The sequence below is a fragment of the Gouania willdenowi genome, chromosome 21 (genome assembly GCF_900634775.1).
Source record: "Gouania willdenowi chromosome 21, fGouWil2.1, whole genome shotgun sequence".
NCBI classification, from domain to species: Eukaryota; Metazoa; Chordata; class Actinopteri; order Blenniiformes; family Gobiesocidae; genus Gouania; species Gouania willdenowi.
The window spans coordinates 10,079,232-10,102,384 of record NC_041064.1 but is presented as its reverse complement, the minus strand read 5'-3'; the positions used below and the strand labels follow the sequence as shown (position 1 = coordinate 10,102,384).

At 36.6% G+C, this 23,153-nt stretch overlaps 1 protein-coding gene across 2 annotated transcripts; it reads right to left on the bottom strand.

Annotated features, from left to right (window-relative positions):
* Positions 1-244: 244 nt before the first annotated feature.
* Positions 245-18,199, bottom strand: arsh (arylsulfatase H). 2 transcript variants are annotated; one of them, XM_028435269.1, is made up of 11 exons: positions 18,110-18,199; positions 14,388-14,540; positions 12,052-12,173; positions 11,739-11,861; positions 8,051-8,244; positions 6,481-6,701; positions 5,641-5,777; positions 3,201-3,338; positions 2,946-3,105; positions 2,713-2,834; positions 250-865 (listed from the first exon to the last, which is right to left on the bottom strand). In XM_028435269.1, the coding sequence occupies exons 1-11, from the start codon at positions 18,112-18,114 to the stop codon at positions 465-467; spliced, it is 1,776 nt and encodes a 591-aa protein (XP_028291070.1). In that variant the 5' UTR covers positions 18,115-18,199; the 3' UTR covers positions 250-464. The 2 variants fall into 2 exon arrangements, with proteins under 2 accessions (XP_028291071.1, XP_028291070.1); XM_028435270.1 differs by lacking the exon at positions 18,110-18,199 and having other exon boundaries at positions 245-865; positions 14,404-14,541.
* Positions 18,200-23,153: the final 4,954 nt, after the last annotated feature.

Below are 23,153 nucleotides of genomic sequence, written 5' to 3'. Positions count from 1 at the left end.
GGCAGTCACCCTCATTGGCACCCTGGCAAACGTGTCATCAGACATACATTAATCAGAAAGAGACAGAAACCAGACACTGAAAATTAAAAAGTAACTTGAAGTGAATGAGATCTCTACAACACAGTATTGTTATACAAATATAACATTATTTAATGCACAAATGGATTCACTTATGTTCACTCAAGGCACATTTATTTGTATAGCACATTTCATACACACGGCAATTCAGTGTGCTTTACATGATTAAAAAGTGCAACAGAAAACATTTAACAGTTTAAAAATTAACAAGAATATTTAAAATGAAAGTGAACTCTGAGCATCACTATCTAAGTCACATTTTCTTTCATTTGGTAATGGTCACTTCATTATTTTGACATTGTGTTACTCCTCAAAAAAGTAGCACTAGTGCCAGCATGTTTTGAATTACATTTCTGTAAATGTAATCAAACATACAAATCTTTAAATCACATTTTTTCTTTGCACCAACAGAACGGAAATGTTCCACAGCAGGGTTGAAGCCAGGGTCTCCACAGAATCCTGTCCCATGTCATTTGGACTGGCGCTCCATAAGCTGTGCTAGTGTGTGAACCATCATCACCATCAAAACGCTGTTTGTTGGCAAAGGAGCTTTTATGTCTCAATACAGCGTTAGCAGTCTGTCGGAGGATTTCTGAGAACCTCGGCTCAGTGTTTGGAGTCAGGGGGCGGGACTCTGAGGGGTCATGGTGAAGGTCAAACAGCAGCGGCGGGTCGTGGTGTGTCACAAACTCTCCGTGGCAAAGGCATACTTTAGTGTCATAACATCCACCCGCCCCAGGGGGGGAGAAATTGGGTGTAAAATAATGTACTTTGTAGATGGAATCACCTGCAGAGATGAGAAAGGTTCATAAAATACACCAGCGTAGGAAATGTACTGATGCACACAAAACTACCTCTAGAACAGAAACGGTAAATAAACTAATACCACATAAACGCTTGTAGTTTAAGGAGATAATTAAATGGAAGTGGGAATGTAAAGTAGAGCTGACTTAACAATCACTGTGTGTAATGTTTGGTAAGAACATTTTCCTTCTCATTAACAATTAACACATCTTCTAATGGAATCCTAATTTCAACAGTAACAATAGTCCTGAAGTGCTTTTGTACAATTTGTATCAACACAAACAACCTTTAAGGTATTTTATCTTATTACCTAAAGACTTTGTCCAACCAGTATTAATCCTGCCACATTAACGTTTTGAAAAACAATCCTGCATGGATGGTTCCAAGTCTTGTTTGTAGTTTTCCTTTTCATCACTTTTACATGTATTTTTTGTCCAGGTATGATTTCATCACAATACTTGGGTGCTGATTTAATTTTTTATATTGTCACAAAAAAAACCTTTATATTGTGAATCCATATTTTTTGCTAGTTCATCTTCTGACACGTATTCATCTACAGCTCTCCTCAAGCGGGGGGTACACTCTGAACATGGTGCCAGTCCATCGAAGGGAAAACACAAACAGACCGACAACTACTCACATTCACTAAGGCAATTAAACTTTTTCTTTCTTTTTATGCCACATACAACACAAAGACAATTACAGGAAAGAAGAGGAAAAAAATGCTGACATGCTACCATAAACAGTATTCACAAATCTCATACATGATAATACAGGAAGTGTGTTAAAAATAGACAAATACATGGTGGAAAGGAACAAAATAGATATTATAATAACACTGAGAGAAGAGGGGGGGAAACAATGAAGAAAGAGGAAAACATAACATAAGGTGCCCGCACTTGAAAACCCTCGGCCTGACATTTAAAAAATCCTCAAAATATTAACTGTCACAAAAATTATTTTACATTGATTTATTGTGACCAAGCAAAGCACTTCAGTGAATTTACAGTTGGAAATGGTTCATCCATTACATTTATAATACCGGTAGGGGAATAAAACATTATTAAATATGATTACTCACGTTTATGCATAGAATTTTATTACGTAGTAGTTTCTGTGACAAACACAAAGATAAAAATGTTGCCACTAATCAAGAGCCCTGAGTGAATGTCACCTTACAGCAAGGTATCAATGGTCCACCTTTCCTTCTCTAAAATCAGTCCATGATAACGTTTTTATTCAAAATCCTCAAAAACTCAGTTTTTTTGCCATTAATCGACTGACTGGAGTTTTTTTTCATTACCTGGAATCCCCCCATTAGTACCAATGTTTTGGTGTGAGAATGGTTGGTGAGTATTGCATCAAAAGACCTACACCACTCTACACACACAGGCCGAGTGTAAAAACTAAGAGAGAAGGAGAAATAAAAGTCTCAACATGGAGGACAACGCTCAGGCCAACTGAGGAGGCCACACCGTAATCTGGCAGACATTGAGGGGGCTGAGGGGTCCGCTGCCTACAGGTCTCCCCCATACCACAAAGGCATTAACCTAACATACATGATTTTTGATGATGGGAGGAAACCAGAGTATGAGGAGAAAAAAGCATGCGAGCAAGGGGAGAACATGAAGTGTCCAACCTTGGGCTTGAACCCAAGACCTTCTTGTTATGCTAACCACTACACCACTGTGCTGACATCTTACTAGTTCTTTTGACTCCTAATAAGAACAGAAAACCTACTGCCATCTGCTAACGGATGAATTTCAATTCATTCACTGCTACATTCAGACCTTACTGAGATCAACTAACTAACTGCTAGTGAGAGCTTACTTCCTGGTGGGTGCCATCGCACTGCGTTGAGGTAAATACCACAGTAGTGGAACATGAACTCATGCTGTGAGTGCTCAGCACTGCCCTCCAACAAAGGCATCAGGTTATGTCCATCTAAGAGTCTGGGAGAGAACAGAAGACGTCACTCAAGTTGTAATTTAAATCATATTAGCAATACATTCTTTAGTTAGGGGTTGATATAAATAGTGTATGAGGTGTGGTGAGCATAGAACCTGTCTGGTTCTGTGTCCTCAGCTAAATATTTAAGTGTTGGGTATAGATCCATGAGGCTCGTGGGTTCATCCACGACTCTTCCTGCCGTCAGACGTCCAGGCCAACGAAATATACCTGGAACTCTGATTCCGCCCTCCCAGCCGCCCATAGCCTTCCCACCTACACATTAAAAAAGAAGAAATAAGGAAACAAAGCGAGCCATTCCACATTCTGTTCAAACATCACTATTAAGTAGCAGCAGTAGTCAGGTTCACCTTTGTAGATTCCGTTCCAGCCACCTTTCTGACCAATCAGAGAGTCTGAATCCTCTAAGTGTCCCCCGTGGTCTGAGGTGAAGTACATCAGAGTGTTGTTGGCCAGTCCCAGAGAATCCACCGTTTCTGTGATTTTACCTAAAAGTCACGGTGAGATGATTTCGAACTGATTATAAACAAGAAGCTGATCTCATGTTCTGTTTACAAAGATTATCTCCCAGAAAGATGTTGAATCAATTACATTCCTTTAACTCAAAAAGAGTTGTTACAGTACCTGATACTGTATAGGCGACAAATGCAGCTACTTCTAGTAGATTCTAGGGGTATCATCAGACTCATTGCCATGAGTCTGATGATACGATTCATGATTTGCATGTCACAATACAATTTCTTCAGATATATCCCGATACTAAACAATACGATATACCGGTACACTGCAATATCAATAATGGGATGAAATACAATTTATTTCATTCTTTTTAAACTTGCAAGAACAAGTAAATGGTAACTAACTGTAAATCAAGTGCCAATTCAAAAAACAAGTGGTATGTTATAACCATATATAATTTTCATAAAAGTTGAACTTTTTCTTCTACAACAAATTCTGATTTAAAAGATTCATTGTCCAAAAATGTAGTTTTTTGTAATATATTCCACTTAGATTGCTCATTTTTGTAATTGCTTAATTTGTAAAATATGCATTGTGCAACCCCCGTTTTCATCTTTTTCATATACTGTAGTGTAAAACACCCCATGTTCTGTTGTGTATGTTCTGCATTTGTGTTATTATTATACTTTATTTAAAGGCACACTGTGGACTTTGTGACCTAAAGAGTTGACCAATATGAGTTATTTTAAATGGTTTCTCAGGCCAATATACAGCGCTTGACAGTATCAATGCTCCGAGCAGGGCTTCCCTCTTAAAATACCGCCTGCGCAAGTTTGGAGAGACGAACCGTCTTTTGGCCAGGTCACGTGACCACAGGCTCTGATATACTCATTGGGCTAAGGTTTTTGCTAGTATTTTTACACCTGTTCAACTCCTGGTCATGGCCGAGGCAAGCAAAAGTTTATAACTGCTTCATGTTTTCTCTGTCGTTTTCACTTTCTCCTGAGGGCCGAATCGGAAGCTCTGAAGGGCTGGATTTGGCCCCCGGGGCTTGAGTTTGACACATGTACTAAAGGCTATCATATATTAGCACACAGCTTTGTGTGAATACAGCATCAGTTTGACTGAATAATAAGTGGGTCATGTTAGTCACAAGAGCTTCTCAACATCACAACTCCGGTGTCACAGACTGAGTTCACCCCATTAAGATCGATTATGAGCATGCGCACTCCCGGAAAATGAATTTTTGCTAGTTCCGCTGTGAGTTTTGCTACTTCCGCCGTGCTGAGTGAGAGACAAACTCAGTCAACAACTTGAGTAAAATAATAGTGTTTCATGCAGCAATGTCAATATGAATAGGCATAGTTTATTCTCCAAAAAAACATGATTATAATAAAACTCAATATGAAAAGGAATTATTTATTTTTCCAAAAAACATAATTATAATATACATTGCAATAAATAACATTTAACCTAATGCAACTTTACAATAATAAGCTGTTGTATTCATATAAATTAGCAATCTGATCATGATAGTCATATTTCTTTTGGTCGATTTTTTTTTATCGATGGTCGACTGATTTTTTATCGATGGTCAATTTTTTTTAGCGATGGTCGACTGATTTTTTAAAATCAGTACAGCAATCTGTATGATATTGCACATGGCAATTCAGGCATGGGTACATCTCAGTATGTAGCAGTCACGTACTGAGATTGTTAGAGTACGGAGGTAAACTCAGACCGTGACACCGGCTTGATTGGTGAAATCCAAGAAACACTGTCTACAAAGAATTATGAGTGAAACAGAGAATGATTGACTCGATAATGCTGGGTTGTATGGAGTTTTTTGGAAGATCATTTTAGAACCATTTGAAATTCATACTGAAAAACACTTTAAGGACATCGCCCACAGTGCACGAACCAAAGGGACAATGAAGAGGGACTGCTCCAAACCACAAATTCATAAAGTCTAACCATTTTGTATCAGTGCACAGGAGACACTCACATGGCCAAAATTTAACTTTTTGCAATGAGAATTCCTGATACATTTCTGAAATAGGAAAAAAAAAAGTAATAAAAATAAGCTCTCTTGCTTCTGGCTTTCCCCAAAATGTTTCACTTTCCAGTCTCTTACTAAAAACCCAATAGAGCTCAGGAAGTCTTAAACCAGTTGCTGTAGTAGTGCTGTTTAGAAGCTTTTAAAATGACTAATTCCATAAATATATATATAGTCCTATTGCCATATGAATTATGTTAGAGCTGAACCAAAAACCTGCTAAAAATTAACAATTTTCTCCATGCTGAACACATCAGCATCCCACCCACGCTCACCAACGATCCAGTCAACTTCTTCAAGGTTATCACCATAGCAACCATGGCGACTTTTCCCAGCAAAGGCTGGTGTTTTGAAGAGTGGTGTGTGAATGTGAGCCAGTGAGAATAAGAGGAGGAATGGACCATCAGCATTCCTGAAAAAAAAATACAATGAATTATTAAAACAAAATGTTTGCGTGATTTTACATTTTTTTGGTAAAATAAAATCCTGGACTTTGTATCTGTTTAATGTATATTATGACTGGATTTGAGGTGCTCCTTTCCCATACACCAGTGTTTTTAACCTTGGGGTCGTGCGGGCTTACCTGGAAACAAAATGGGGTCACCTGAAATGTCGAGTAATAATAAAAGAAAAATATTACTGATTCAAAATTTATCTTTTATATTTTTAAATTGTATTAATTAATTATTTTTTTATTTATCTCTTTTGCACAATTATAAAAACAATACAAAATATCACAGAAATAGTCAGCGCAGGAAGAGGCAGAAAGCTCAGAGCTTAAATAAACATTATTGTTTTTCAAATTAAAACACCACATATAATCTCAAACAATTGCATTCTATACTAATCTAGTTTAAATAAAATGCAGTATAAAAATATCTGAGCTGGTGCATGTTGTGCACTAATCCTTACTACTCTGCATTTGTAACAAACATGATTTAAAAAAAAAAGTTGCATCCAAAAAAGGTCGAGAACCACTGCCAAACACTGTAATATTGATCTAAATGATCTCACGTAGACCTATTTGTATGGAAGCACACCATGCGTCTCTGTGAGGGTTAATGCATTTTATTCCACTTTCTATTTACATTTCTAACACACGTTGGCATTCTTACCTCCTTATAAAATTGTCTGCCTCTCCCAGCAATCTCTGTGGCAATGTCTCCACTGTCATTGGCTGTTCAATTACTTTCTGGTTCCGCATGATGATGCAGTTCCACATTGGCAGGAGCTTAAAGGGCACATACCACACGCTGGTTGCTAGGATGCTCAGTGAGAAAAGCAGCACCACGAGACATGGGCGCACTTCAAAAATGCCAGACACCCAGATCCACACCTGGAAACACAAACAGGGCCACTTAGAGATCATTTTTCCTCTCCCAATCTACTTTGTTTTTCAGAGTTTTGTTCACAGATTAAATACTGCTTGTAACGCAGTGGTTCCCAACCTTTTTTGGGTCATGACCCACAAATTTATGGCGATCCCAGACCCTTTTCACTTTCTATCTAGAATTCATTTTTGATCATGTTTGTTACACAGTGTGTTACGAGTAGCCAGGGTTAGCGCACAAAGTAACAAAATGCGCAAACTCGGATATTTTCATACTGAATGTATAGATTTATATTTGAGAAAGTGAAAGTTTAGAATATAGTTTGAAATGATGTGGTGTTTTAATTTGAAAAATATTAATAATAATAAAAATAAAAATATATAATTACTAGAAATTTCAGATGACCTCATTTGGACTCCAGGCGACCACGCGTAGAGTCACGACCCCAAGGTTGAAATACAGTGTTGACACCTCACACATTAAAGTTTAAAGCATTTCCTCTAAATGTTAATGTAATATATATTAGATTAATATTATTAAATAGAAAAAACATAATTACTAGACATTTCAGGTGACCCCATTTGGGGTCCCCACGCCAAGGTTGAAAAACAGTGTTATGACACCTCACACCTTAAAGTTTAAAGTTTCCCCTCTAAATGTCAATGGAACATATTTTTAGATTAACAATAAAAAATAAAAGATATAATTACTATACATTTCAAGTGACCCCATATGGGGCCAAAAACCCAAGTTTCAAAAATACTGTTGTAACGCCTCACACCTCAAAGTTTAAAGCATCCCCTCTAAAAGTGAATGTGATATAATTTATGGGACAAGGATGAGGAAAAAAGAACTTGTAGCATTGGTTGGGCTGGATTTGCAGTTTCATGATACAGCCACAAGATGGCATTAGGTATTAAAGTACAAGTTATTTGGCACCTAAATCATTTTCTGTCTGTCCATTCTCTTGTAGCACAGTTTATTATTTTATTTGCAGATATTTTCAATGTGTAATGTATTCAGGTCTTTTTGATTATCCCATTAGTGGCACAGCTTCATCCCATCTGTTCTACAGGTACCCACCATCGGCCCAGTCTTCTATTTCATCATGGCACATCCTCCGAAAAAAATCAAACCTGGCAGATGAGACCGAGTTACACAATTGTAGCTTTTGTCCTGTTTTTGCTAAAAGTCTATGTGATTACACATCGCTTAGTTTGTTTTGAGGGGAAAGCAGCACAGCAATCTTTTTGTTTACCAAGCTCCTAATGATCAAAATCATCTGGCAATAGAAGAACAGCTCTGATTGGTTTCTGTTAATCATTTCTTAAAGTCCTAGGATTGTTTTCTTTACCAGTGTGATCCAGAACACAATGGTCACATTCCGGAGTGCGTGCTGGATGTCAACCAGCACGTCGCTGCCCATTCCAGGCACACAGTCGTTGAAGAGAGTGAAGGGAAGACCGTAGAAGTAAGTGAAGCCATGATGGTTCGGATGATGACAGTGATCCTCTCTGTGTTCACAGCTCACACCCAAGTGCCATTTTCCTGCAGGAATCCAGTGAGAAATATAAGAAGTAGAGCTGGGCGATATGGACCAAAATTCATATTTCAATATATATTCCTCCAAATAGCGATTTATAAATCTCAACAATTCTGGGTTAAATTTGCTGATGGAAAATATCCCACATAGGTTAAAATAACATCATGGTGCATTAAGATTGGTAAAAAATAATAATAATTACTTGTGCGTGTATCAAACATGGGCAACTAGTGGCTCCAAAAGTGAATGCACAATATGACAATAAAAATACACAAAAACACAAAAAAACAACACAAATATTTAAAGGGGACATATCATGGTTTTAAATCCTTCCTTTCTACATATAAATCATACAGTTGTGGTCTATATAAAGCGGAACTGCAATGCTTGGGTCTGAATTCCTCATTATTATAGCTCCACAGACCCCTTTTCTACCCCTTTTCTGATGTGTTTCTGAGAGCGACTCGTTTTGGTGCGGTCTCTTTAAATGCAAATGAGACACTCCATACCCCGCCCCCTCTTCAGGTGACACTCGGTTCAACTCCACCCTGCTCGGCCATTTTTGTAGTTTGATAGAAGAGATACGGCTATGTAGCGGCGCATAAACTTTTTATTCAGAGTTTATTTATAAAATGTCAACAACGGAAGACATGTCCATCCAGCTTTACATGTTCGAGCCAGAGTCTGACCCAGCGGAGCGAGATGAAAATGAAGATGATGAACCTGTAGAACCCTAACAAGTGAGCTAACACAAGCACCGAGCTAACGCTAGCGCCAAGCTAACTTCACGAAATGCATTTTAATACAGTCTTTTCAAAGACAAAAATGGCAAAATGAAATGACTAATGAAAACTTTAGACTTAAATTAAATCACGTAGGCCATATCATCAAGGATCTAAAACGAGCACACAGCGCTAACATATGAAGTCTGAAGACGGTGCAACTGCTAATGCTAACAAAACAATGACAGGGACGTCTCATCACACTTTTTAGCGTTATTTACTGCTTACCAAAGTGCTCTGTTCGTCATCTCCAAAGATAGAAGGAATTGAACCCTCAATCAGACGAAGTCTTTCGGCAAATCCTTCTTTATACTGGCGGAGGTTGCAGAAGCAGTCATCATTGAAGTGCTGCGCGCACACAAAAATAACCTTACCCACAGATGTGGGTACATTTCCGTGAAAAATAAAACTCAACCAGGCACTTCGAAAAGGTTCTGATGCTGGGAGACGGTGTAATGAAGCGTGTGGGTTTCTACATCCAACAACCCAACATTTTGACTTATCCTCTCGTAACTTCGGCATCCTTGAGCTTGGACTACAAAATAAAAGCGAGAAATAAAAATGGCGGATTGCTCGAAGTGTTGGACCTGGAGTTGATGTACTAATTTGGCAGTTCCGCTGCAAATACTGTGATGTAATAGTTCAAAAAACGTAACAGAGAATAGAAAAATCGAAACAGATTGAAAAATATGAGCAAAACAGAATATAAAGATATCTACGGAGCACCTGAAGAGACTAATTAGATTTTTTCTGTACTTCTAAGCACTCTAAATATACAACAAAATGCATTTAAGGGCTAAAAAAGTGGATTTAGCATGATATGTCCCCTTTAATAGGACAACAAAAATACACAAAAGGAGAAAAAAGACAATGGGAGAATAAACAACAACATAACATACATACAAAATACACAAAAGAAAAACAAAAATACATATGACAACAAAATACACAAAAGGAGGAAAACCATACACAATGGGACTGGGACATTTATTAACAAACAGCTGCACAATATGTGCCACTTTTGACTTTTTCTCCAATAAGGGACAGCACATGTGAGTGAGTTCTGTAGTGTGGCTTGTTTAGATGAAGGTCTGCACTCAGAAATCCATCTAACGATGCTTTTAATGCTGTCTGAGAAGTAGTAAAAGCAGTTACTCCTAAAACCAGTGTTTTCATACAAAATAAGCCGTAAAATATAAACATATATCCACATAGGCGATATTGTAATTTTCTATATCACCAAAATAGAAAACTCAATATATCTTCAATCTCACTATATTGCCCAGCCCTAATAAGAAGACAATAATGACATTACATTCAGGCTTTTACTCTTTAGAGACTCCCTTTTTTGCTGATGCACATTTTTGGACAATGAGTCTCTTAAATATGCAGCGGAGCAGCAAACGTACCCTGCATGTGCTGTTGAAGCTTGTAAAAGCGTGAAAATGCTTACGGCAAAATTACCGTTTTTCTTTTCCAAACCTTGCACAATTGAAAAGTATTAAGTCAAGTCGGGGCAGATCCACAATTGTAATTTTACACACAAATGCCATATGTAAACACTCCAGTGCTGCCACAGTTTCACACCGTCATACCATATGACTGCAGAGTGACTCACTGAAACCTCCTTTAATCTTTTTACACTGCTGCTTACAAATACAGCCACTGAGTCATCACACTTAAAACACTTAAAGAAAAAAAACGTCTTCCAGTAAATCAGGGGCGTCAAACTCATTTTAGTTCAGGGGCCAAATACGGAGCAGTTTAATCTTAACTGGACCACAAATTTTATGCGGGAAAAATAGCAATTTCAACATTATTGTGCCATAGTTTGCACTTCTTTGTATATACATAAAATACAAAATATATAAGAAACACCCCAGCACCCCAGCCCTGGGAACCAATCCTTATCCCAAAGTTACGGATCTGACTCACTGACTTCCCTTACTAAAGAATCCACATTTAACTGAACTTTCGCTGTGACTATTGCATCATTAACCAACACAAAACAACCATATTGTGTTCTTTTGGCTGTAAACAGAGGCTAACTCGTTTCAGCTGTCAACAGCAATGGCGCCGGGTCGGGAAATGCCGTATGTTGTGACGTCACGTGGGAACTATATATATATATCTGAGCCTGTGGTCACATGTCTGCCGTAAAGTGAAATGTTCTCCAGGCATTCTCCAGATCACATGACCTGGCCAAAGACTGTCCGTCTCCTCCAAACTTACATAATCGGTATTTAAAGAGGGAAGTCACACTCGGAGCATTGATACTGTCAATATATATATATATATATATATATATAGTATATTGGCTGAGGAATCATTTAAAACAACTCATATGGATCAACTCTTTAGGTCAAAAAGTCCACGGTGTGCCTTTAATAATAAATGGGTCCGTTTTTCTCATACCTACTGCTGACTATTGTTCTCTGTTTGAGTGACATCAAGCCTTTTCTAACATTCCACACTACAAAACAAGTGAGTATTATTTTTTTATTAAAGAAAAGAGAGAAAAAAAAAAGTATGTATGATTCATGCAATATCGGTATCATATCGAAAATGAAAAAGTTGTATCGGGACATCCCTATACACAATGATTCATGTTTTCTCTGGAATTCTTACTTTCTCTTGCGGGTCGAATTGGATACTCCAAAGGGTCAGATTTGGCCCCCGGGCCATGAGTTTGACACCTGTGCTGTAAAAGACCTCACCTACAAGGCCGGTGGTGTACCCTTGTTGTTGCAGCCTCTTTGCAAAGGTGGTCTCATTGGGTGGAAGACCCCCCGAACCTCCAAGAAACAGCAGCACCTGGACACGTCCTGTGCTAACCATTCCTGCTCAACACGCACGCACACACACACAAACAGACACACACACACACACACAAACCGAAACACACACACACACGCACAAAGAGACACACACACACAAACAGAAACAGACACACACACATACACAAAGATACACAAGTCCTGTCACATCATGGACTGATTTTGTGCTTAGTCAGCCAGGTAAGTCTGTTACCTGAGCGTATTGCATAGCGACCCGTCATGAAAGCAGCTCGGCTTGGGGTGCAAAGAGGAGCGGCTGAAATATGCTGAGTCAGCTTCACTCCCTCTGAGGCAAGTCTGTCAATGTTAGGGGTCCTACAGTGACAATAGAGGATAAAAAAGTGAAAATATAATAATAGATAAACTCATACTAGACAAATTATCATCCATGTAATGTTTTTTGCCTGAACCAGGGGTTCTCAACCTTGGGGTCAGGACCCTATTTGGGGTTGTGAGACACTGGAGGGGGGTTGCCAGATGCCTTCAAAAAACAGAATATTTTCTTTAATGATTTGAGCCCATTTTTGCTTAGTTTTAGCATTTTTTTTTTACAACTACACTAAACTTGCCATATTTCAACCTATTTTCATAACTTTTTCTTGCCATTTTTTGCTCCTTTTAATGCATTTTTGCTAAATTACTCACATTTCTGCAACTTATACATCTAATTTCAATGCCTTTTCTGCACATTTTTTCCACTTTCAAGACATTTTTAGCACTTATAAACCCTTTCCACCACATTTTCCACCTATTGTTGCATATGTTGAGGCATCATTGTCAACTTAACCTCTTTTCACCATAATTGATGCTCATTTTTAACAATTTAACAACATTCATGATTTGTCGCACCCATTATTTGTTTAAACTAATTGTTCCTATTTATTGTTCCAAAATTGACACTTTGAACCCTTTTTACCACTTTTTCTGTTTGTTTTTGGCAACTTCTGTGGTTTTTAAAACCCCATTTCACCATCTTTTCCACCATTTCTAATTAAACCAAGGACTTCCATCTTTAAGAAGACTAGGCTGCAAATAATATTAAACGTCCTGGATAACAGTGGATATTATTCAGATAAATGAATAAATGTGATTATCAAAGATTCATAGAACAATGGACCATCATTTTCTTGACTGTTCTTCAATGTTCAACCACCTTCATATACAGTGGGGGTCCGCTGTCTCTGGCACCTTTATTTTGGGGGTCACGGGCTGAAAAGAATGAGAACCACTGGCCTGAACAATGTCAATATAATCTGTTTAAGTGTAGCCAAAATATGTGTTTGTATTGGCTTAAAAGTTGATTTTAAAAATACTGTTTTAAGGCACTTATTTTTGTGTTAAACAAGCACATAAATGAATTAGTTAATTAATTAGGGCGGCTCAGTTAAAAGTGTTAACTGCACAAACATCTTAGAAAAGAAAACAAAAAGAAACAACCACTAAACACACAACATGTGATACTGAGGGTTTCACAAAATGATAAAGCTGCATTGAGAGTTATTCTGATCGTTTAATAAAGATAATGTGAGACCAATAACAGTTTGATCTGTTTATTTGGATCTCCATTAGCTTTGGCTTGTGTCATTAGTGCAGTACACAATTAAATATAACACATCACACAACAAAGCAAACAAACAATAACTGAAACAATTTACAAAACAAAAAAAAAACCAACATTCACACAGTTGGACCTAGTTCTAATTAACAATCAGATGATTGGTTATTTAGCAATATACATTTACAATATATCATTATACATTTACAGGTATCTGCCATTATACATATACATTTATAGATCACATAAAACTAAAAAAAAAAATTGATTTCACGATATATCGCGATTTTTTTGGGTGCCGATTTTAATTCAATTTTATTTAAAAAATCAATCTTTTTTATTTTATCAATATTTTTGTGTATTTGTGCAATATTTCAGTTGTGGTTACAATGCTTTCAATGTGTTCAGATCAGTGTTTAAACTGATACAATCGGATAAATTATTTTTTTCTTATTTTTGTGCATTGTCAGTGACTCGGCGTGCTTTATCCTTAATGACAGTGTGTAACACTGCATTTTCTTTTTTTCAGTGAAAATGTGCAAAAACACTAATAATAAATAATAAATAGGATGTTTTGAAGCATATAGTTTTGACTCAATTTGTCCTCTGAATGATCAATATCTTCTAATGAACATATACGGCAACTTGATTGTTCATCTCTACGTTTAATTTTGATATTAACTGGGTAGAATATTGCGATATATCACGACAATATCGTATCGTGACCCACGTATTGCACATCCTTGCCAATACTCACCCCTAGTACTTGTTCTACAGCCACATCATTTATATGTAATTTCAGTTTGGGTTCCTTCAGTAACTTATCATTTGTTCCAAATGCAATGCTATTTGTTTTAGAGATATTAAGAGCTAATTTATTGATCGTTGATCTCTAATGAGTGCGAAAGATTTTCTCCATAAATGCTTAATATCCAATCATTCAGAAGCAGTTTAAAATAATAAATAAAACTGACCTAATAGTGTCATTACCATAACAGCCTATATCACCGATCCCCAGGTCGTCCACCATAATCAGGACAAAGTTGGGCTTCTTGCTCCCTTCAGTCTCAGAGGAAGGACTTCCAGCTGTTAGCTGCAGCCACAGAAGTAGTCCCAACATGGTGCACCTTAAAGGAAAAGTGTGACAAGGATAAATGTGATAAAACAAAAAGCAGTCCTTCAGTTCATAATGAAATAATAAAAGTAATAAAATAGCAATGTTATGATTATGATTAAACGACGAATGAGGATCTATCAAAAATCCAAACATGGCACAATGTAAATAAACTAGCCCTAAACGTCAGCAAAACAAAATTCATCAGTTTTGGAAATAAAAAAATAAAAGAAACCATTATACTGAAACTAGACACGGATATAATCGAACAAGTAAAAGAATATAGAGCACTAGGAGTGTGGATAGATGAGAAACTGACCTGGAAAAAGCACATACAAGTAGTTAAAAACAACGTTGCCAAAAGACCCTTATTGAGTCACATTTAAATTACTACTCAGAAATCTGGGGAAACACCTACAAAACGTATCTTGAACCTTAATTTAAACTTAAAAAAAAAGCACTTAGAATTCTATATAAAGCACCACACAACGCACACACAAATGAACTATTTGAAAAGGCCAAATACCTAAAACTGCAAGAAATAATACACTATAACACACAAACTCTAGCATTTAGGGCATCTCTTAAAACACTCCCATATCAAATACAAAAACGTTTCATATACAAACAAACTGCTTATGAACTAAGACATAGTAATGTGTTTATACAAGAACGAGTTAAATCTAACATTGGAAAATGCAGCACTGTCAATAGAGCTATCTCCAGCTGGAATAGCCTTGATGCAGAGACAAAACAAGCAAACAACGGCTGGGAATGAAATCTGCAGGGAAGAAGGACGACACGAACAACGATGGAGAGGAGGAGGAATAAAAAAAAGACAACATTGACTACAGATGAGAATGAATCCTACATAAAAAAGGACAAAAAAAAATATTTTAAGTGTGCTCAGAAGAACCAAAGACTGTTTGACCAGAGAGACAAGCTTTGACGTAAATTTTCTGTGTTTTAAACAGGGGACGGGACCTAGATAAGCAAACTGCTTCTCTCATCTCCTTTTTCGACATGTACAAAACAAAACAGAAAAAAAATAAAACTTCTGTGAATGCAACCATGTCAGAAATAAACTGAATAAATAAATTATTGATCAAGTAACTAAACTTTATTGAAGTAAAAAATGCTTATAGAATTATACTTTCATGAAAGTATTTCAATAAAGGAAATATCTCCTAGTACGTAATACGTATCTATATAATGGCATTCTATCCATACGAAGGTAACGGAGGTTAGGGTTACGGTTAGTTAGTCCATAATGTAGGTTAGGGTTACGGTTAGGGTTAGTTAGTCTGTAACGTAGGTTAGGGTTAAGGTTAATTAGTCCATAACGTAGGTTAGGGTTACAGTTAGTTAGTCCATAATGTAGGTTAGGGTTACGGTTAGGGTTAGTTAGTCTGCAACGTGGGTTAGGGTTAATTAGTCCATAACATAGGTTAGGGTTACAGTTAGTCCATAATGTAGGTTAGGGTTACGGTTAGGGTTAGTTAGTCTGTAACGTAGGTTAGGGTTGGGGTTAATTAGTCCATAACGTAGGTTAGGGTTACGGTTAGGGTTAGTTAGTCTGTAACGTAGGTTAGGGTTAATTAGTCCATAACGTAGGTTAGGGTTACGGTTAGGGTTAGTTAGTCTGTAACGTAGGTTAGGGTTGGGGTTAATTAGTCCATAACGTAGGTTAGGGTTACGGTTAGGGTTAGTTAGTCTGTAACGTAGGTTAGGGTTAATTAGTCCATAACGTAGGTTAGGGTTACGGTAAGTTAGTCCATAATAGGGATGTAACGATTAATCGTAAGGCAGTTAAAAATTGATTCATAGGTATTACGATTGATATCGATCTTCTGAAAATTGAATCGCAGTACTTTTTTTAACCAGCTATCCACAAGTGTAGGCGGCAGGCGGAGTCTGCTAATACTTTCTTTCTGGCCGCCTTCTACTCTTAAATATGTTAATAAATGATTCCTTACCCCTTTAGCACCGAAAGAATATCTGCAATATTACATGAATATCTGTAAAAGTCACATTATTCTATTAGATCTGTTTGCTAGCATAGCATCTCTTCTTCACTGCTCGATTAGCTGCATGCCAACCGACCACTGGGTTACCAGCGCCCTCTGCTGGTCCAAAGAAATATCTGACGTAAATACAGGGCAATGACGTTTTTTTTTTTTTTTAAAGTCCAATTGTTATGGCACAAAATACATTTTCAGTTGCACTTTTGAAAAGAAAAAGAACTATTATGCAGTTTTGCATTGTTTATTATAGAACCAGAATTTAAATTAATAAGCTTCTTCTTCATTTGTATTATCCCTTTATTTATTTAATTCAAGATTTATTTTTAGTTAAATTGCATTATTTTGAATAGACTATCAAGGGATTCTTTTGACAATGAAAAATAAAAGGAAAATAGTACAGTATTTTCTAGTTTTTTTCCCCCCTAAAAAATAAAGGACTAATTTTCAATCATCGTTTGTCTACAGTCTCATTTTGTAAAATAAATCGTGAGAGAATCGTATCGTGAACCCAGTATCGTGAATCGAATCGTATCGGGAGTTGAGTGAATCGTTACATCCCTAGTCCATAATGTAGGTTAGGGTGATGGTTAGGGTTAGTTAGTCTGTAACGTAGGTTAGGGTTAATTAGTCCATAACGTAGGTTAGGGTTACGGTTAGTTATTCCATAATGTAGGTTAGGGTTATGGTTAGGGTTAGTTACGTAGGTTATTGTTAGGGTTAGTTAGTCCATAACGTAGGTTTGGGTTACGGTTAGTTATTCCATAATGTAGGTTAGGGTTAGTTAGTCCATAACGTAGGTTAGGGTTACGGTTAGTTAGTCTGTAATGTCGATTTGGGTTACGGTTGCGTTAGGATTAATTAGTCTGTAACATCAGTTACGGCTAATGTTAGTTAGTCTGTTACGTAGTTGACATATTAATACAAACAAAAGTACAAGTGTGTAGCGTCTCATTGGCCAGTAAGGTCACGTGGTGCACCTATCACATTACCAAAACTGGCCAATGAGGCAAAGAGGGGAGTTGCGTACGGATAGAATGCCAGTATAGGAATATGTGTTACGTATTGATAGCCACTGCCTTTTATAAAATACTTGGGCATCTTGAATGCAGAACATTCCACAATACAAAATGGCCCATTTCCTGTCCATGTTAATAGAACTCTAAATGGACTTCCTGCCTTTCCATTTAGGCTATAACACTGCGTACCAAGCAATTCTGACTGATGTCACACAGTAATGGCAAATTATATATATATATATATATATATATATACTTCCCCAAAAGTGCCATGCAGGTAAACAGAGCAAAGTAATAAGGTTCAGTATCACTGCATTAATCAAAATGATTGCACAGCAGCTGTGATGAATCGCAGGGTCGCGTGGTAATGATTGCTTTAACTGAATTAAGTTACATTAGTAATAATTACTGTGCACAAGTACAGACAGACACATGTCACGTATTAATCTCATGTAATTCTTTTTAAAGTCATGTTTGAATATCACCGTGGACTTAACGCCCATGTTTGCTTAATTTAGACATAATTAGTAACTGGGACTCACCTCATTGAACCATAAGCCAGTAGAGTTAGTCAGCTCACACTGTGTTCCTGCTCTGCTCTGATTGGTTGATTCCCCTGCTCTCACAGGCGAGTGTTTACCGTAGTGTATGGTGTAAGAGCGCCTCCACATGTTGCTTGATGTATCACCGCTGTGCTGTCACGGTAAAGCAGAGAGGGGTGCAAATTCTACCACAGTGGGGGCCACAAAAATGTGATTTTACCTGATTTGGGGGGCTACATTATTAACATTCATGTCAGAATTATAGAATAATAAACCAACATGAACATTAATGCACAGAATAACCAATAGTTTGTGTGTTTTTGTTATAATTGTGTGTATTATGTCATTTTGCCTGTTCTTGTTGACATTTTGTATTTATTTATTTTTTGTATTTTTTTTGTTGTCATTTGTTGTGTTTTTTGTCATTTGTGGATTTTTTTGTTTGTTTGTCATTGTTTGTTTTTGTGTTTTTGTTTCCATTTTGCATATTTTATGTTATCTTTTTGTGTATTTTTGTTGTCTTTTTGTATAGATTTCCTAGCCTTGTTTATGTTGTCCTTTTGTGAGTTATTTTGTCGTTTTGTCAGTTTATGTGTCTTCTTGAGTCGTTTTGTGGATTTATTTTGTTGTGGGTGTGTTTTTTTGGTGTCATTTTTAGTTGTGTTTTTTTTTTTTTTTTCAATTTTGTGTATTTTCTTTGGTGTAAATTTTTTGTTATCCTTTTGTGTATTTGTTTTGTTGTCATTTTGCATAGTTTTCTGTAATACTGTAGTTTCTTGTAATAATCTATAGCTTTCAGTAATTTTGTTGTCATTTTTCAGATTTTTCTGTAGTTTTATTTGTTTTTTGGAGTCATTTTGTGTATTTTCTTAATTTGTTTGGTGCATTTACTTTGGGGGCCACACAAATATAGATCGAGGGCCGCTTGTGGCCCCAGGGTTGCCAGTTTTCCATTCCATTAATCATTTCTGATCCTGTTGCAAACCTGCCCAGCACAGTTTGTTCCAACAGTGAGTGAGTCATTATCAGGTGTTATTCCCACCTGTTAGAATAAAGAGGAACAGAACATTAGATAACAACCCGCCCAACAACAAAGTCAATATTCAATAGAAAAGTCAATAACAGCCTGCCCTATATATACAGTAACAATTTGTTTTTTTCTCTTAGTTTTTGTAGTTTGCTCTAATGCACAGAAAATGGAGATATCTGTATTCCATTTAACATTTTCGTTGCTATATCTGTATTGCACATTAATGCCACCATATTACATTTCCTGAAGACAAAACCATATTTTTATCATTGAGTGCTATATCTTCCTCTGTAATGATTTAGTAACATAAATATTTGTTTGTCCTATATTTTGAAGAAAAATAAAATTGTATCAAATATTTACATTTGCAGTATAATTCTGGTGTTTATCTTACATCAAAGAAGATATAATTGTAGAATTCAAATGTTTAATCTGTATTTTTGTACTGACATTTTGTTTTCTGTGCAATTAAGAGACTTTAAATAACCTGCTATCGCATGTTTTTATACTTTGAGAAGAACCCACATTAAACACAGTAAGAACATGCAAACGCCACACCTCACACTAACAAATCAAGCCTGGTTTCCTCTAATCCCTCTTTAGAATTACTGCATCCTTAATCAAATCATTGTGGATTTTCATCCCCACATCTTGAGTTCATTCTCAGAATTCAGAATTTTTTTTTACATTTGTTCTGCTGTAAAAAAAAAAAAAAAAAAAATTTAAATTTAGTTTATATCATGTCTGACTAACTGATTCGTGTTTTTGTCAGACGTTGACTCACCTTTACACAGCAGTTAATGACTAGTTTTCACACCCTGAAACATTAACCATATCAAATTTAATTGCAAGGTAGGAATCTTTTAAATATTTTTGGACAGCACCAGTTCCCTGAATGCATTGTTTACCTCTGGCATTTTCATGAGTCACTCTACAGCCAAGTTTTATGGTTTTAAACAGAAAACATTCTTTTATTCTTTTCAATCAATCAATCAATCAATCTTTATTTGTATAGCGCCAAATCATAACCAATGGTATCTCAAGACACTTTACAGTAGAGCAGTCTTAAGGACGGACTCTTCATTTTATGGATACACACATATGCATATATACGTATATACACATACATATGTATCCCACACCCAACATAAATTCATCATCTTTTCTTAATTCACCTGCATTATACTGCGCTATAGATCGGTGAATTGAAAATAAGTGTGCACACATGCACAGGCAATGTGTATTTGTTGCTCTTCTGAGGTCTAGATCATTATTGTTATTATAAACCTGTCAACATAAATCATTAAACTTCTGCAAGTTGCATTTTCTCCAATAAATGTCATGCATTTCAGGTCCTATGTTGCCTCTTTGTTTTTGGCTCAGGCGCTTCTAGCTTTAGCTTTTCACTACTTGTGCATCAAAAATGCTACAGAGGAAAAGACACTCTTTGTCTTTGGTTGCATTCAGATGCAGGTTTGATGATTCGTGTGTATAATTGTTTGAAATATTGTTTTTAATAAGACTGGAAGAAAAGATGGATAGATTCGTAATCCATTTAATCGTTTTCATAATGTTTTTAAGTCTGACAACAAATTGGTGAAATCATCATTTGTGCTGGAAAGATTTAAAAAAAAAAAAAAAAACAGACACCAAACCAAGTGATCTCCCACAAAAAATGGTTTATTTGACTCATCAAACATTATTTACACAACTCCTGAAGAACACAAGTGCCAGATGACAAAAAAAATGGAAGATAGTTCCTACACAAATCAAATCAAATCAAAAACACTGAATATTTAAATAAAACAGGAGAAGTCTCACAACTTGAAATCAAAAAATGACTTGTCCAACTCTGTTTAATACATCAAGATGAATGCAGGATAGGAAAGTGCTCTGCTTGTTCCATTTCTCTTTCTCATGATGACATGTTTTTATTTTGTTTTCTTTCGAAATCTCTTCAAAAAGGGATTGTATATGTGTAAGGCAAGACTGGTATAAGTGGGAAGTGCGCATTGTCGCAGCCAAATAGCTCTGTGATTGGTGCGTTTACATTCTAGTTTTGGAGGCCATCACGCGTAAGTCTTTCACATGTGTTTCCCTTTAACATCCGATCAGAATACTGCATTTAACGAAGTATTTTTGTAGTGAAATATAAAGGCACAATTAATGGCTGCTTCTGAAGGCTTGTACTTTTTACTTTGTGGGTGCTTTTGTGCATCAGCGCTTCATGTCATACACACTGTTTCCCTTTGGTTTTGGAACTCATCTATCGTCAAACACAGAACAGGAAAAGAAGGCGTTCAGATGAGAGCTTTGACCCTGTGTCCAGCTAAACAATTTATTTGTAGATTAAAAACCAACTCTTATGTGACATCAAAGACATTAACATTTCTCAACATGAGGCTAGGCTGTTAGCAACAGTCTCTGTCCGGTAACGCAGCTATAGAAGCTTTAAACAACAACCACAGCACGAGTATGCATTGCACCCCCTATATTACCCTCTATTATTAAAAAGGTTTAAAGGTAGCACGGCAAAGTACGAAGCTTCAAGGCAACCAAACAAAAAAGACATTCAGAAGTTTGTATAGTATTTTTTTTCGTTGTGCTACAGTGGTAAAACAAAGCAGTAGCGCCACTTCTGAAGCATTTCACAATAATAACCATCACAAAATACCACAGCAAAATAGTTGACTGATGACTATCTGTGTCGCCACAGGTATTTACCGTAGTATTCATATAAAAAAATCACAGCTGAGTTGTGCTCGTAAAGTGGAGACGCAAACGCTAAAAGCAACTGGCTTGCTCGACTTTACAGACATACGCTGAGGAACAGACAAAACCAACAATACCGGTATTACTGAGCTGGAACTATTACATGGAAGTCAAGTGAAACTTCAAAGGAAGAATCAAAGCCGAACAATAGAGCTTATAAACATCTTCTGAAAAACCTTGTAACTTAACATACTATTCAAAAAGAAGACAAAATGAACCTCGTGGGAACTAAGAACACCTCTGCCTAAAAAAAGCATCAGGTTTATCCAATACATATTCACAATAGAGTGTGGTGTCCCTCAGGGATCTATTCTAGGTCCCTTTTATATTTCATTTGGTCTAATGACATCAAGTGCCACCATTCAAATTTAACAGTTATAATTACTGATAATTTTGTCACCAGCAATTTGCACCATACTGTACATCAATAGTGAATTTCATACAAATATTCTATGGATATAACTAACCAAAACAAACATTGGCTTTTGATGTGTTCAACTTCTGTTTTTCTATTTTGTTCATATCTATCTTCCACCCATCCATTTTCCAACCCACTTGCTCCTTTTCAGGGTCATGGGGGGTCTGAATAAACGAAACCTCACCTTAACATGATGTTACTGTGCTCCCAATGATGTGCAAACCTGGTTGCCGAATATCAAACGTATAATAAGGAACAACTTGTACAACCCAGTCCTGATTAGCAGCAGGTACAGGATCAAATCAGAAACACTTCTGCCGCACACTGTTCATGGTTGCACAGTAACGCAAACACTTTCGGTGGATTCTTCTTTGTTGGTGTTTGGCAAAAGTAGGAAATTAAATTTAAAAATTTTAGCGATTCGGGGAGAATGGAAAAAATTAGTCCCGGGAACGATCGATACTCAATGCTCAACCCTACACAGGAGTAAGAATTGTTAAATGAAGAGTGAGATTAGGTTCCTTGTTTGTGATTTTGGGTGTTTTTGTCGTTAGCATCGTTGTGTGTCTGCAGAATGAGCAAGCCAAGCTGTATCAGTGAAAGGCACTAGAGAGAGAAAACAATACAGCATCACAACCATAACTGACACATCAGAACACATCACTACAGGAGCTGTTGAACCACATGTCTTTGTCACAGGGTTATTCATTCACAGCTACACTTCAGACAAAAACTCCTTTTTTTGTCAAATCCATACGTTTGCCTTAAATCAGTCAGTACAAAACATGGTAATAATCTAATTTGTATTTTTATTTTTACATAAT